At 53.0% G+C, this 15,992-nt stretch overlaps 1 protein-coding gene and 1 long non-coding RNA gene across 3 annotated transcripts in view; one reads left to right on the top strand and one right to left on the bottom strand.

Moving 5' to 3' along the window:
- ARID5A (AT-rich interaction domain 5A) overlaps positions 1 to 11,324 on the bottom strand; it is a 16,282-nt gene extending 4,958 nt beyond the window's left edge. For both annotated transcript variants that reach the window (XM_017860496.1, XM_017860497.1), the window contains exons 1-2: positions 11,216 to 11,324; positions 752 to 867 (exon numbers count right to left, since the gene is read on the bottom strand). In XM_017860496.1, coding sequence (XP_017715985.1) covers positions 752 to 867; positions 11,216 to 11,219 — 120 coding nt within the window. In that variant the 5' untranslated portion in view covers positions 11,220 to 11,324. The remainder of the gene's footprint in view (positions 1 to 751; positions 868 to 11,215) is intronic.
- On the top strand, positions 18 to 4,292 carry LOC108520922 (uncharacterized). Its single transcript, XR_001883061.1, has 3 exons — positions 18 to 602; positions 2,198 to 2,340; positions 3,439 to 4,292. It is a non-coding gene; the product is annotated as an uncharacterized LOC108520922 (long non-coding RNA).
- Positions 11,325 to 15,992: the final 4,668 nt, after the last annotated feature.

Here is a 15,992-nt window from a genome sequence, read left to right as displayed (position 1 = left end):
AAAAAAAAAAAAAAAAAAAAAAAATTGATTCAAGTTTATTTCAGTGTTTTTACTTTTTTTGTTAGTTGTAAATAGCTTCTGTAATAGTTCAGTGTTTTTAAGGTATTAAAGACCTCTGAGAAGAAACAACATACGAACTCATATCACCCATGAAATCGTAACATGCCGGGGCCCTGGGGCTGGTCTGTGCAGACCTCAGAAGGAAGGCTCTCTCACAGCTGCTCAAGTCAATCTGCTCCTCCAGGCCTCTAATCTGAATTCCCGGCAAGCTGCTAAAGACGACTGCCATTTGCAAACACTTTTCTGCATGAATCAGGATACTTTTCCAGACTGTGCCACCAAAGCAAACGGCCAAAATGAATGAAAGCTGGGGCCAACTGTGCTCCGAAAAAGCTGCCTGCAGCGCCCCCTTCAGACTCTGCTCATCGCAACAGCCCTGTTGGTCCCATGTTATGCATCTGGATGAATGGATGTGAATGTGGTTTTGCATCACGGGCTGGAGCTTTTGTCTGTGTTATGGATCAGGGTGGTGGGCCATCTTCACTTGAAAAAAGGGGTCTGCTACAAAAACCAAGATCGAAACTCTCTGGCACAGAAGACAAGTAAGTCCCCTGGCTGCTGGACAGGGCCAGGGTAGGAACATATCTGCCTCCTGAGAGCTTGGGGAGTGTCCAGGTTCACCTGGAGGCTGAACACAGGTGAGGGTGGCAGGGAAGAGCGCCCAGGGAGTCAGCAGAGGGACTCAACTCACCTCCAGTGGGATGGGGTTCTGGCTCCCGTTCTGCTCGCCAACAGGTTTGGGGGATGCAGGTGGATCTAGGGCGTCACCCTCTGCGGACTGCTTCCTGTTCCCTTTGACAGGGGCTGCTGCAAGGAGAGAGAGGGAAGGAGGAAGGGGTGGGGAGAGAGCACCTGAGATGCAAGCAGGAGGAACAGGAGCAGTCTCCCCATCCCCAATCAGAGTCGTCAGAGGGTGCCGGCGCTGGGGCTCACTCCTGTGATCCCAGCACTTTGGGAGGCCCAGGCAGGCGATCACCTGATGTCAGGAGTTCGAGACCTGTCTGGCCAACATAGTGAGACCCCCGTCTCTATCATAAAAAAAAAAATTTGGCCAGAGGAAGGAGTGTGTCCCTGGCTGCACACAGGCCACACACACACACACACACACACACACACACACACACACACAGACCCTCCTCCCCACTCCCCCACAGCCCACTGCATCCGCTCCACACCTGCCCCTTTTCTTTCCTCTGCTCCAGCTATCTCCCCACATCTTTGAAGGAAACGCAAAACTACCTTGAGGTCAAGTCACAGGAGGCCGGGGTTGGGCTATGGCGCTTGGGAAAATCCTGTCTCCAAAATCTGCCCCATGCTGAGACAAAGAGTTGAGAAGCAGCTCAGTCTCACTGGAGAGCTAAAGGATCCCATGGCTGTGGTCCCAAAGCAACACAGGGGTCCCTGAGTAGTAGTTCCCCTGGGAGTATTCGGGAACATCTGACCTTCCCGAGCATCTGCAGAGTTCTAACTGCCCTAATTAGGCTACATGCTCCCCTCACCTGCAAGGGTCCTGGTGACCCCTCAGGTCTCTGCTGACAAGTGCCTTCCCCTGGGTGGCCTCCTCTGGCCCCTGGCCATGGGCAGCTCCTCCGTCGCCCTTGGCTACACACAGCCATCCTGGCTGAACTGCCTGTGGCTCCTGGGGCTCCCTGGTAGCTTGGTGAGGCTGCCCATACCCCACACAGCGGGTGCCAAGCTGGAATGAGCAAGGCTCACAGCAACCCTGCATTGTAGGCAGGAGAAGCTGTGGGCTGCATTTTACTGAGAACCACTATGTGCCGATGGCTGCAAAAACGCAACACCTCTGCCACTGCAAAAACCACAACCATTGGAAACTGCCTCAGGCCACACCGCAGGCTGGCAGCAGACACCAGACCAGGAACCCACGTCTTCTGACAACCTTTTCTTTCTGTCCTTTGTCCTTCTGTTAATCAAGTATGAATTGGTTCACTCCCTCCCAGGACATCCTTATTGTTAGGAACCTATGAGATTTCCCTTCCATCCCAGACAGAAAAAGAATCTCCTCGGGAACAAGAAACCCAAACCAGCATAAGCCAGGGGCCACTGGTACTCAGAGGCATGGGGTAGAATCCTTGGCTAGCAAAGAACTCTAGGATCTTCCTCTCCCATTTCACAGCAGGGAAGACTGAGGCACAAAGTCACAGAGGACTTGGCTGGAAAGGCATCAGTCTGGTGGGTCACTCATTAGTACCCACGATTTCTCGAGACTGGTGTGTCAGAAGCTAGCCCAAGAGGGTGGCCCAAAGTCGTTCTGCTTTGGTAGGTGTTCTTACGTCTTGCCTCCATGTTGATGGCTGCTGAGTGATCTCAGGGTGGTGGTTTCTCGGGCTGGGGTGACTGTGGCAATTTCTTAAAAGAAGACAACAATGAAGTTTGCCACATCCATTAACTCTTCCTTTTTTTTTTTTTTTTTTGAGACAGAATCTCGCTCTGTCGCCGAGGCTGGAGTATAGTGGTGTGATCTTGATTCACTGCAATCTCTGCCTCCCGGGTTCAAGTGATTCTTCTGCCTCAGCCTCCTGAGTAGCTGGAACTACAGGAGCCTGCCACCACGCCCGGCTAAGTTTTGTATTTTTAGTAGAGATGGGGTTTCACCATATTGGCCAGGCTGGTCTCGAACTCCTGACCTCATGATCTGTCCGCCTCGGCCTCCCAAAGTGCTGGGATTACAGGCGTGAGCCACTGTGCCTGCAACTCTTCCTTTCGTGAAAGATTTTTCCATGACATGCATGTGATGCTGTTTTTGACAGCATTTTATCCACAGCAAAACTTCTTTCAAAACTGATGTCCATCCTCTCAAACCCTGTTGCTGCTTTATCAACTAAGTTTCTGTAACATTCTAAATCCCTTGTTGTCATTTTGACAATGTTCACAGCATCTCCGCCAGGAGTAGATTCTACCTCAAGAAGCCACTTTAGGATGGGCACAGTGGCTCATGCCTGTCATCCCAGCACTTTGGGAGGCTGAGGTAGGCAGATCACCTGAGGTCAGGAGTTTGAGACCAGCCTGGCCAACATGGCGAAACCCTGTCTCTACTAAAAATACAAAAATTATCCGGGCGTGGTGGCGGGCGCCTGTAGTTCGAGCTACTCAGGAGGCTGAAGCAGAAGAATCACTTGAACCCGGGAGGCAGAGATTGCAGTGAACCAAGATCACACCACTGTACTCCAGCCTGGGCGACAGAGCGAGATTCTGTATCAAAAAAAAAAGAAAGAAAGAAAAGAACAGAAAACAAAAAAAGTCACTTTCTTTGCCCACCCATACAAAACAACTCCTCATCCACTCAAGTTTGATCATGAGATTGCCGCAATTCAGTCTCCTTCTCAAGCTCTGTTTCTAACTCTAGTTCTCTTGCAGGTTCCACCGCATCTGCAGTGACTTCTCCACTGAAGTCCTGAAGCCCTCAAAGTCATCCATGAAGGCTGGAATCAACTTCTTCCAAATGCTTGGATATTTTGACCTCCTCCCACAAATCACAAATGTTCCTTAAATGCTCTCTGGAGGTTTTCAATGTATTTTGCCCGGATCCATCAGAGGAATCACTGTCTATGGCAGCTAAAGCCTTACAAAATTGATTTCTTCAATAATAAGACTGGAAACTTGAAATTACTCCTTGATCCTTGGCTCTAGAATAAATGTTGTGCTAGCAGGCATGAAAACACGCAGCTCCCGGTACATTTTCATCAGCCCTCTTGGGTGACCGGTTGCCTTGTCAATGAGCAGTCATATTTTGAAAGGAATGTTTATTCTGAGCAGTAGGTCTCAACAGTTGGCTTAAAATACTCAGTAAACCACGTTATAAGCAGATGTGCTGTCATCCAGGCTTTGTTATTTCATTTGTAGAACAGAGTGAGTACATAATTCTTCAAGGTTCTAGGTTTTTTTGGAATGATAACTGAGCATTGGCTTCAACTTAAAGCCACCAGCTGCATTAGCCCTAACAAGTCAGCCTGTCTTTTGAAGCCATGCATTGACTTCTTAGCTATGAAAGTCCTAGATGACATCTTTTTCTGATACAAAACTGTTTCATCTACATGGAAAATCTGTGGTAGTGTGGCCACCTTCATCAATGATCTTAGCTGGATCTTCTGGATAAATTGCGGCAGCTTCTACACCAGCCCTGGTTGATTCACCTTGCATTTTTATGTGATGGAGATGGCATCTTTCCTTAAACCTCATGAAGCAACCTCTGCTAGCTTCCAACTTTTCTTCTGCAGCTTCCTCACCTCTCTCAGCCTTCACAGAATTGGAGATTCAGAACCTTGGTCTGGATTAGGCTTTGGCTTAAGGGAGTGTTATGGCTTGTCGGATCTTCTATACCGACCTCTCAAACTTTCTCCATTATCAACAATAAGGCTTTTTCACTTTCTTACCATGTGTGTTCACTGGAATAGTACTTCTGATTTCCTTCAATAGCTTTTCCTTGGCATTCACAACTTGGCAAACCAGTGCAAGAGGCCTAGCTTTCAGCCTGGCTGGGCTTTCAACCTGCCCTCCTCACTAAGCTTAATTATTTCTAGTTTTTCATTTAAAGATAAAGACCTGTAACTCTTCCTTTCACTTGAACACTTACAGACCACTGTAGGATTAATTGGCCCACTTTCAATATTGTTGTGCCTTAGGCAACAGGGAGACCACAGAAGAGAAAGAGAGGAAGAGAGATGGGGAATGCTGGTTGATGGAGCAGGTGGAGGACGAGCACACCCAACATTTATCGATTTAGTTCACTGTCTTTGTGGGTGGGGTTCATGGTACCCCAAAACAATGACAATAGTAACATCAAAGATCACTGATCACAGATCACTGTAACAGATACAATAATGAAAAAGTTTGAAGTGTTGTAAGAATCACCAAACTGTGACACCGAGACACAAAGTGAGCGCATGCTGTTAAAAATGGCATCGATAGACTTGCCGATGCCAGGTTGCCACAAACCTTCAATGAGTAAAAGATGCAGTATCTGTGAAGTACAATAAAGCAAAGCATGATAGAGCAAGGTGTGCCTGCACATTCTCTCCCTCAGTCCTGGAGGAATTCCATTTGAAAGAGGGGAATCTGAAGCCAGAATGGTTATGGGTAAGTCAATTGACTCCCTGGCGGACCAGGATTCAAATCAAGGTCTGATTCTGGTCCAGTGGCTGCTGTGGTTACCAACATTTGCAAAGCCTTCATGAAGAGTCCAAGTAAGCCTGGAGAGAAACCAATCCTAAGGCTTGTCAAAGAGAAAGAGATCAGGGCCACCCTCTTGGGCTAGCTTCTGACACACCAGTCTCCAGAAATCCTGAGTACTAACAAGTGACCCACCAGACTGATGCCTTTCCAACCAAGTCCTCTGTGACTCTGTGCTTCAGTCTTCCCTGCTGTGAAACGGGAGAGGAAGATCCTTGAGTTCTTTGCTAGCTATCTGTGAATTCCCAAAACCTTCCGGGTCCGGGAGCACCTCCTCCACCGGCTCTTCTCCCGCTGCCTGCTACCCTCGGCTCCCACATCCCCTCCCCTCATTCCTACAGCCCCAGAGCCTCGGCATCCACGGACCCTCTCCACGTCTTCCTTGGTATGACTGGGGCTTCTCAGTCACTGACTTGCTATGTGACCCTGGCAAGTCGCTGCCCCTTGGGCTTCAGAAAAATACGGCGGTTAGACAGGGACCATCAGAATCACCTGGAGGAGCATTTTGAAAGACGCTGGTGCCCCGGCCCCACCCTCAGAGTCTGATTTAAGGTCCAAGGTGGGGCAGCAGGGTTAAAGCTCCCCAGGGCATCCCAGTGGGCAGCCAGGCTGCGAGCCACAGGGCGAGACGGGCCCTAGTCCCTTCTGCGTGGTTCAGAGTTTGCGAGCTCTGCCTGGACCACACTGGGGGAAAATCTCCTGGAGTCGGGCGCTGGTGTTACCTGGAAAGGAGGTCACCAGTTTGAGCTGTTTAACCCCAGATGGGAAAAGGATTGGAGCTGTCGCCTTAAGCCACAAAGGGAAACATTCTATCTCTGTGTCCAGCCGAGTCCCCAAATGAACTCGGTCGCCCTTCTCAGGGTGGGTGCTCTGTCCTGCCAGGGCCCTCTGGGTTGCAGGCCTTTGGAAGCTCATTTTCGCAGCATTAGATGTACGAGAAGGAAGCGTCCTCTCCCCCTTGGTCTTCAGGGTGCCCTCTGTGTTGTCCCTCGCTGCCCTAATCTCTCCCTTTCCCTGATCATTCACAGATCAGGGTTACATTTGTAAAAAGGGTTCTGCTATAAAAAAATAAGCTTGAAACCCACCGCCATAGATGTTGGGCCACACAGGTCCTGCGCTGGGAGGTAGAGAGCTGGCAGCCAGGCAGGCAGGACCTGCGCAGTGGGGTGGGCCCTCTCCTGGCTCTGCGGAGGAGGGAAAAGGCTTATGGAGCTGGAGGCCCCATCTCCCAGCCCCACTCAGCCCACAGAGGCAGGAGAAACCCACTTGCCCGAGAGCTGCTGCTGCTGCGAGCCACCGCACTGCTGCCTTGTTCCCAGCCTTGTGTGCAGATGCCTTCCTGGCATAATGCCTTGCATGTTTTATTTGTAGCAGCAGTGGGGGATCAAATGCAAAGAAGAAAAGTGCTCTCCATAAGAACGTCATCCAGACTTCACCTTTCTCCATCCAGCAAGCAATAATGATGATGATGGTGATGACTATCTCATTACTCACTTGTAACACATCTGGAATCTATTCCTGTATACAGGATGAAATAGGGATCCTAGCCATATTTTCTCCCCATTGGTTAGGGGGTCCCAGTGAGTGGCCTCCTCCCCCAATGGCGTAAAATGCTACTTTCCCCACAATGTCAATGCTTATAAGGAACACATGTGGGACTATTTCTGGGCTTTCTATTCTGTTTCATCCACGGTGGAATGCTAGGACCTGTGCACACTGTTTTCATTTTTTGTAGCTTTATAAAACAACTTACTATCCAGAGGGCAAGTTGCCCAGTATTACTTGTCTTTTTAAAATATTCCATCTGAACTTTGGGATAATTCTGTTACATTCTCTTAAAACAAAACAAAACAATTAAAAAAAACACATTTGGGAGGCCGAGGCGGGCAGATCACGAGGTTAAGAAATCGAGACCATCCTGGCCAACATGGTGAAACCTCGTCTCTACTAAAAATACAAAAATTAGCTGGGCATGGTGGCACACACCAATAATCCCAGCTACTCGGGAGGCTGAGGCAGGAGAATCACTTGAACCCAGGAGGTGGAGGTTGCAGTGAGCTGAGATCAGGCCACTGCACTCCAGCCTGGGCGACAGAGACTCTGTCTCCAAAACAAACAAACAAACAAACAAAAAACTCCCACTACTGGGGCTTTGATTGCATTTAAATTTAGAAACTACTTTAAGGAAAAATAATACCTTTACAGTACTGCATCTTTCTTTTCAGGACCATGTGTCTCCATAATTCAGGTTTCCCTCTGCAGTCCTCAGAAGTCCCTTCTTAAAAAGCCCCTGTGCTTTCTTGGGGAGGTTTATTCCTAGTTTGTTCCTTGAGTTTTGTGCAGCTAGAAAATGGTGTTAGAAAAACCCTGACAACGGTAGGTCACTCCACAAGCCCCCCTGCAATTTCCTCATTTCACTGCTGGGAAGAGGGCCAAGGCAGGCTAGGTGGCTGCACCAGAAGACGAGCCTGGGCTCATAGTGACCCCGTCCCTCACTAGGCAGAGAGAGGGTGCAGCACGGTGCTGGGCAGGAGGATTGCCTGAGGCTCTTCCTGATTTCTTTCCAACTCCATGGCTCCTGTCTGAGTCAAGCTCAACTCCCAGATCCTAACACTCCAGCACTGAAGAGGTTAATCTGTCACTCCCTCCAGTAGAGGATGCTTCCATAGGTCTACCTGTTCTCAAGTTATATGCTCCACCGACTGAAATCAGTGCCCTGGCTGGCGTGGGCTGGGCATCTCATGCAACACTGCTTTGTTGAATCTTCCCAGCCATCCAGATATAACAGATAGAATGCCTGAGGCTCAGAGAGGTTCACTAACTTGCCTGGGGCCACACAGCTTATCCATGGCAGAGCTGGGATTCAGAACCAGGGTAGTCTGACTCCTGAGAGACGCTGATCCCTGACAGCTACAGATTTTTTTCTTTGTAATGGGAACAGGGAGACCTCAAGTTCCTTATCTGTGCTCAGAGGGTGCAAGCTCATCCCCTTTCCCCAAGTAGATGTGCAGTTTCCCAGCATATTACTCCGGTCACTCTGCTAGCAAGAGCAGGTCTGTGTTGACTGCTAAGGCATCCAGGCTCAGGGATGGGAGGGGGCTGGTCAGAGAGCTGGGCAGCGGGGGCGTGGGGGGGGCATGGCCCCACACCCTGTGAATCAACTTCCTGGCCTGGGTGGGGGAGGGCCCGGAGGACCCACCGTCTTTGAATAAGGGGTGTTATCTCCATAATCTTGAGGAAGGAGGAAAGACCTGTTGATACCTACTGAGATTCCTTTTAAAAAACTGCTCCCTGTTACCTGACAGAGTGGGGGCCAGCTCTGGCCAGGGCCCAGCCAACCTGGTGAAGTTGGGGTATGCAAAGGCAGGAAGGTGAAGGCAGTGGGGCAGTGGTCGAGAGTCACTGAAGACAAACTTAAGATGTCTCATGGGGCTTAGCTAGGACTAGAAGGTAGCTATGGGGCCGGGCAGTGTGTGGATGTGGGCAAGTCAGCGGGCCCCCTACCCTGCCAGACATCAAGCTGGAAGGAGATGAGAGTAGGCCAAGAGGACAGGTGGAGCAAGGGGCTCTAGCACCGCATGGCTGCACCTCTTACCAAGTTGGTCACTGCTTCTGTATCTCCCTTTCCCATCCACAAGATGGGCGTGCTAGACTCAATGTGCCCAATGTTCTCAGCGGAAGAAAGCGAGAAGAGAAAGGAGGCTTCCCCCACAAACCACAGCCAGGCTCAGTGAGAAGACCGGAGGCCTGCTTGTCCTGCTCCCTCCCCAAGGCACCTCGCTGCCCAGCAGCTGCTCCGGAAACATCAGCCTCCTGGGTGCAGGACTTACAGACCCCTGTTGCCCAGAGAGGGGCAGTGACTAGTACATGGCCACACAGCTCTCAAGCTTAAGGGTCTGCTGGAGGCGCACACCCCTTTCCTTCTCTCCCTCCCTCCCCATCTTTCTGCTGCCCGCCCCATTCACCCTGGGTGTGATGGGAAGGAAGTGACACTTCCTTTCATGAAAAGTCACCGACTGGGAACAGTGCGTCAATTACCACAATAATGGTAACAGCAGCCTCAATAACAACCAGCAGACGCCGCCCCGCCCCCTCGGCTGAGGTTGTTGGCTTAAGTTTCTCTGAGCTTGAGCTGGAGCGAAACAAAGACAGCCTTTGAAGCGGCGAAACGGCCGGTCCACTTGGCAGCCCGGGAGCGGCGGCCAGGCCGAGTCTCCGCGGAGCTTGCTCCAGGAGTCTCGGGACGGGGGGCCTGCCAGGGGCTGAGCTGGAGCCAGCAATGAGGAGAAACGCGATGGGCCTGGGACCTCCACGCCCTACCAGGGCACAGGTGCAGCTCATGCCACAACCCGGCCTCAGTACCTCAGCTTGGGGGAGGGCGAGAGAGACAGGGTCTGGGAGCAGCTGAGGCCACAGGAGCCACCAGAGGGTACAGAAGTGGAAGGAGCTGCGGGGGACACTCAATGTGAGGCTGCCAACTTCCAAGCCCCACTCTCCCTGTCGCTCTTACCAGGCTCTGGGATGTCCTAAAAGCCCCAATTCCAGGATGGGGCCGTCCCTCCCCACTGAGTCTGGACCACATTTGGTGGTGACAGTGAGAGTCCCTCAGATGGTGTTCCCATTCCACCTACGGGACAGAGGCTCGAAAGTGCCAGGTGACGTCTCCCAACTGTAAAGGCAGATTGTCGGAGGCCCTTTCTACCTCTGCCACACCAAGTTCTAGGCCCCAGGCGGGTCCCTACGGCCTGGACTGGGCTCTGAGCTCTGCCGTGGGGTGAAGTCCTCGAGCCCCATCTCCCACCCCTCCTGTGCTCTAGCGTTGCCTGTCGGCAGAGACGCCGCCGTGCGTGTGCGCTCCCACCAGTGGGGCCCGGGTGGCGCAAGAGGCACCTGTTGTCCTCCCCTGGGGCCCGCGGAGCCCTCCTTACTGACCCAAGACTTCGCAAACAAAGGGACACTGGACCCGCGGCGCCTCGGGACTCCCTGTGCCCTCGGGGGTCCTGCATCGCGCAAGCCCCACCACGCCGGCGCTGGGCGGAGGATGACGCGACCCCAGCCCAGGCGACCCCTGGACACCGCGGAGGGACTGAGCGCGGGCCCGGGTGGCCCCGCAGCTCCGGCCGAGCGCGAAGCCGGGCATCGCTGCCCGCGCTCTTGCCCTCTTCCCCCGGCACTCCCCACCCGCCGCCCCGTCTCTTCTGCAGACCGAGGGAAAAGAAGGGGACACACAAGGGACAGGACAGCAACCAGGGAAGCGACCCCTCTCCTGCGGGGCTGCGGCGGGTGGGCGGAGAGACGGGAGAGGAAAAGAGAGAAGGGAAGAGAAGGAAGGGGCAGGGGCGCGAAGCCGGGCGCCCGGGACCATCGGCGCAGCCCGCGGCCGAAAGAGGAACCGTGGCGCCTTCACAGCGCATTGAGCAAGTTCTTCACAGCCGCGCAGCCCCTGCAGGAAACGGCGCCGCGGAGAAAGGGCCGCGCGCCCCGGACCCGGAGTCTGTGCCCGGCGGCGCCGCGGTTCGGAAACCCGCGGGATGTCAGGGGCGGGGGGCGGCCGCCGGCAGCTGTCACAACACATGAGCCGAGCCCCGCTCGCGGGGGAAACCGCAGCAGGAAGTGGGACGACAGGGCCGCACCGGGCTCGGCACATTTCAGCCAAGAGACGGCGAAAAGAGTTTCGAGATAAACGCCCGGGAAGCCCCTGGCCGCCAGAACTTTTTGTCTTTCCTTTTCTCGAAACGCGCGCGGACGCCCAGCCTCATCCGTTCCGCGCCGGCCGGGGAGCGCTGAAGCCGCGGGCCGGGCTCGCTCCCTTCGGCCCGCGCCCCGAAGCCCACCGCGGACCCCTCTCCGCCCCGCACAGCGCACCGACCGCCACGAGGGCTGTAGGGGACCCGGCGCCGGCACCTAGGCCCTTCCTGGCAGGGCCGCCGAGCCCCGGCCCGGGCCGCGCCGTGGAGCCGCTTACCCATGGCCCGGCGAGGTCCCGCGGCGCTCGTCCCGAGACCCTCAGCGCGCGGCTGTCCGGGCCCGCGCTCTCTGAGGTACTGGCTCGCGGTGCCGCCCGCCGGCCGCCTCCCCGCAGCCCCGCCCCGTCCCGCCCCTGCTCGCCCCAGTTTGGGCTCCCATTGGTGGGCCCCGCTCCGTCGTGCGAGGGAGGCGTGGGGCGGGGGGGGGGCCGCCCCCGGGGACCTCTGGGAATTGTAGTGCGTGCCCCTCGCCTCTCGGCTTTCAGAGTGGGGCCCATGGAAAAGGCACTCACCTAGAGGAGCGGAGGCAGGACCCCCAGGAATCATTGATATCTTGTGCCTCAGTTTCCCTGGAGGCAAAACTAGAGCCTTGGAAAAATCCTCCTTGCTTTCAGCAGAGCACTGAGGGCTCTGTGGAGCGAGCAAAGTGTTTCTGACTTTGATTTGAAAGTCGCCCTGGCCGGGCGCGGTGGCGGCTCAAGCCTGTAATCACAACACTTTGGGAGGCCGAGACGGGCGGATCACGAGGTCAGGAGATCGAGACCATCCTGGCTAACACGGTGAAACCCCGTCTCTACTAAAAAATACAAAAAAAAAAAAAACTAGCTGGGCGTGGTGGCCGGCGCCTCTAGTCCCAGCTGCTCGGGAGGCTGAGGCAGGAGAATGGCGTGAACCCGGGAGGCGGGGCTTACAGTGAGCTGAGATCTGGCCACTGTACTCCAGCCTGGGTGACAGCGAGACTCCGTCTCAAAAAAAAAAAAGAAAGTGGCCCTGTGCGCTTCCCATTCCCCACCCAGTCCAACAAAGAAGGCCAGGTGAGGCCGGGAGCGGCGACTCACACCTGGAATACCCTGTGCTTTGGAGGGCGGAGGCGGGAGGATCACTTGAGCCCAGAAGGTCGAAGCTGTAGTGTGTTGCAATCACACCACTGCACTCTATCCTGGGCAACAGACGGAGACCCTGCCTCAAGAAAAAGAAAAAAAAAAAAAAACGGAGAGGTGGTTAGTGTGAGCTAGACAAGGACCGAACTAGTAGATCCTTGGCCTAGGTTCTGTGGCCAGGCCTGCCAGTAATAGTCAGTGTCCACATACATAATGCAGACAGAGTGTGGCAGCTACAAGCTGTGTAGTCCTAAGAGGGGGCATGAGTTCAGGCTGTAGGAGGTGGGAATGAGGCCTAGGGTGAATGGAGGCAGGAGGAGGTGCCCAGCCAGCCATAGCAGCAACTTGGATCTGTGCAGGCCAAAGAGGAAGAAATGGAGGCTTAGGGTTTCAGTCTCAGCTCCCTAGGACGGGAGCACTGTTCCTAGCACATAGAAGCTACACAGAAATCTTTGCTGATGAATTTTAATACTCATAATAGCTGTATGCACTTCACACCATCATTGTCCTCATTTTGTAGGGTAAAACTCAGGTCTGAGAGATTGGCTCAAGTAACACAGCTGGTAGGTGTTGGAGCCAGAGCTAGACCCAGGAAGAGGAGCCCTCATACCCAGGCATCCCCCCCACCCACTAGGCACCCATTACTGACCACTTGTCATACTGGTGCCCCTCCTCACACTAAAAGAATGGACCAGGGCTGCAGTTTGGTGAACCTGAAACGCTGGCCCTTACTCTTTGGCCCTGGAATGGAAGATGTCTGCAGGCTCAGTCTAGAGCAGACGACACTGTGGGCTCTGCAGGATAAATCCCCTGTCTACCTAGTAATGGGTTGGCTTGTAAGAGCCAGCACCTGTAGAGTTGGTAATAGACACCCAGAACAATCGTAATGATCATTATAACAATGCATCCCACTTCCAAGTTCACAAGCCACTTTCCCCTCCAGAAGAGCTAAGGCTGTGGTGGAAGACACTATGATGGGATGCCATCAGGAAGCACCTTTGTCCATTCTGGAAGCATTGATTGGCAGGACTATGCCCAAGGTTGGGAATGGAGCTCTGGATGCAGCCTCCAGGGTCACAATCTAGGCCAACCCCTCACTTGTGGGTTGGATACCCCTACTGACAAGGAACTCACTATCTTATAAGATAGCAACTCATCCCAAGAGTTAGGGTTATTCTGCCATCCGGGCAGCTGGGCACATTCTGACAGACAAGGGCTGGTGTGCAAAGCCTCAGCAAGTCAACACCTGCCTGTGCCAGCCTGGGAACGATAGGATCTAAATTTAATTGCTTCCTGAGGCAACTGTTTGCAATAGAAAGTAATTTACAATGGCCCGTAAATCCTGCGGAAAACAGACATCTTCATTCGTCTGGCTAAAAGAGTAAACACTTCCATTGCTCAAGCCTCCATCTCACACACCTCCACTCCGGCCCAAAGCCACCCTCCTCCTCCACTCTTCAACCACAGGGTCCCAGGCCAGGATGCCTCTGTGCCTATAGAGGGGTCACCTAGCCCCTCAGTGTCCTGATGTCTCTTTGTGTGTCTCAAGAATAAGAAAAACAAACTATCACTTAATAAATAAACACATTCTTCCTGTAAAAACATGCAAGTAGATCGGCCCTCTCTGATGCTACCCCAAATCCGGTTCCCTCCCTGCCCCAGAGTTAAGGACCCATCTGATTGGGTGAAGTCTTCCAGAACTTTCCCTATGTGTTTTCAAAAATATGTATGTATCCAGGTATAGAAAAATATATGGCTTTGTTTTATGTGTATGTTTAAGGAAACAATACAATTCTCATTGCTGCATTCTGAAACTTGCTTTTTCGATTACCACTAGATCTTACAGACTTTCCTTGTTAGAAGACAGATCTGCTTCTTTGGGAACTGCTGGGCTGTGTGCCCAGTACAGTGTATTTAATCTCCTCTTGATAGCGTTTAATCTTTTTGGAATTACATGAATCCTAGTGAGAACATGATAGACCCCCTTAGAACAGCTTCAGGGTTAAGGAGCTCACAAAGTGTTCCCAGAGAATGAGCTAAAAGCTGCTTTTTAACTCCCACTTCCATGTCCTAGCACCTCTTGTTAGCCCATTTCTAGGAAGAAAATCTGGCCCCGGGGGTGGTTCTCATCCTGGAGCTCTCAGAGCTGTAGGGACCATTCAAGATCATCTGTCCACCTGGTCTCATTTTAGAAAGGAGGCCACCAGGCCCAGAGAGGTTAAGCGAACCGCCCAAAGTCACACAGTAAAATCAGTGCTTTTGTGTCCTCCGGGACCGGCAAACCCATCCAGTGCCCTCAGGAAATAGAATGCATAGCCAGTCTTCTATCCTGGGAAGCTCAGTTCCCAGGCTCAGCAGTTGCCAAAGGCCCCTAGGGCTTTGTTTTCAAAGGAGAAACGAAGCAGGGAAGTATTTTTAACGCAGCCCCACCCTGCTTGCCTAACTCCTCGTTCCCCGTGCTAGCTGTCCAGGAAAGGCCAGCTTCACAGCAGCATTTGCAACTCATGGAAAACAACAAATGCCCGAAATAGACGATACCCAAGCTCAGGAATGGAAAAAATTGGCTCATGGTTTCAAATGCCTCTTTTAGAAAAAGACAAGAATAGCTTTTGGCCTTTGGGGAACTGCTGGGGGTGAGGGAGTGGGGAGGTGGTTGTGAGTCCCAGATCACCAAGGGCCAACTTCCTGCCTGAAAGAGCTTTGGCCACTGTACCCCAGGGCGCGTGTAAACCAGCTTCCCGAGCTTTGTCCACACTGGAAACTGCATCTGCACCTGGCTCTAGGTTCCCTCCAACTTCCGGCCACTCTGGAAAGACTTCCTGTGTTGGGCCAGGGCTGGGCTGGGTTCACCTCTCCACCCCACGTCTCCCCACTGTGTCCCAGCAGGGTAGAAAACCATGGTTCTGAACTTCCTGAGCCTGCATGGTGGAAGCTGAATTCCCCTGTGGGAGGGGAACGGAGGGCAAGGAGAGAAAACTGGGGTTTTCATCCCCACTCAAGACACAGCCCAGCTGTGTGGCCTTGGACAAGTCACTTAACCTCTCAGGGCATCAGCCTCCTCCTCTGGAAAGCAGGATAACTCTCCACTTTTTCAGTCATCCACTCATCCAATATGTGTTGTGTGGTCCTACTACGTGCCAGCACTGAGCTAGACATGGGATGTAGCCACGGCCAGAACGAAGTCCATATCCTTCGTGGCTCTTGCCAACTTCACAGGCTGCTAAGAATCAGTCCCTGCTCCAGCTACTCAGCCAAGGTCTTGTGCTGAAAGGGGTGAAAATGCCTTGGACCAGGGCTGACCCTAACACACACTGCACCATCTTGCGTGGAGTATTCAATGTCGCTCTAGCCCTCTGAAGTGGGCGCTCTATCTATATCTATCCCCTTATTACAACTGAGAACTAGAGAGTAAGTGCTGGACAAGCCCGCAGACTCCTCCACAGATAGGAAGGAGTAAGTTTGGGCTGGGTGAGGGCCAGGCACTGGTAAGTCCCAGGGTCAGGGTAACTAAAGCTCTGTGGGAGTCTTGACTGGAGCTCAGCACAAAATGCACTGGACAAGGAATCTCTTAAAACCATTGGGTCTGTGTGACACTTTTACTTAAAATAAGGTCTCAACTGACCCTTCCACTCTCTGTTGTATGTCAGGTGACCCTTCCATGTGACAGAAGAGTAAAGTAAGACACGTAGAGGTTAAATGACCTCTGCCCAGCCAGACCCTGCCCATCTCCCACCAAGATGAGGCAGGAGAGGGGCAAGGAGTTGGGTTGGGGATGGGGGTCTCTAGGCGATGGGGGCGTGACTGGGGCCAGGAGAGAACTCCATCTCCCAGGATGCCGTGCAAGGGGGGCGTGTAGGGGCTGGGTCTCTGTGTAGGCAGGGCTGTAATTTCTTGG

Source organism: Rhinopithecus bieti, unplaced genomic scaffold, assembly GCF_001698545.2.
Source record: "Rhinopithecus bieti isolate Rb0 unplaced genomic scaffold, ASM169854v2 scaffold_54331, whole genome shotgun sequence".
In the NCBI taxonomy this organism is placed as follows: Eukaryota; Metazoa; Chordata; class Mammalia; order Primates; family Cercopithecidae; genus Rhinopithecus; species Rhinopithecus bieti.
The sequence above is the reverse complement of the archived record's forward strand: the minus strand, read 5'-3'. Positions and strand labels throughout refer to the sequence as shown.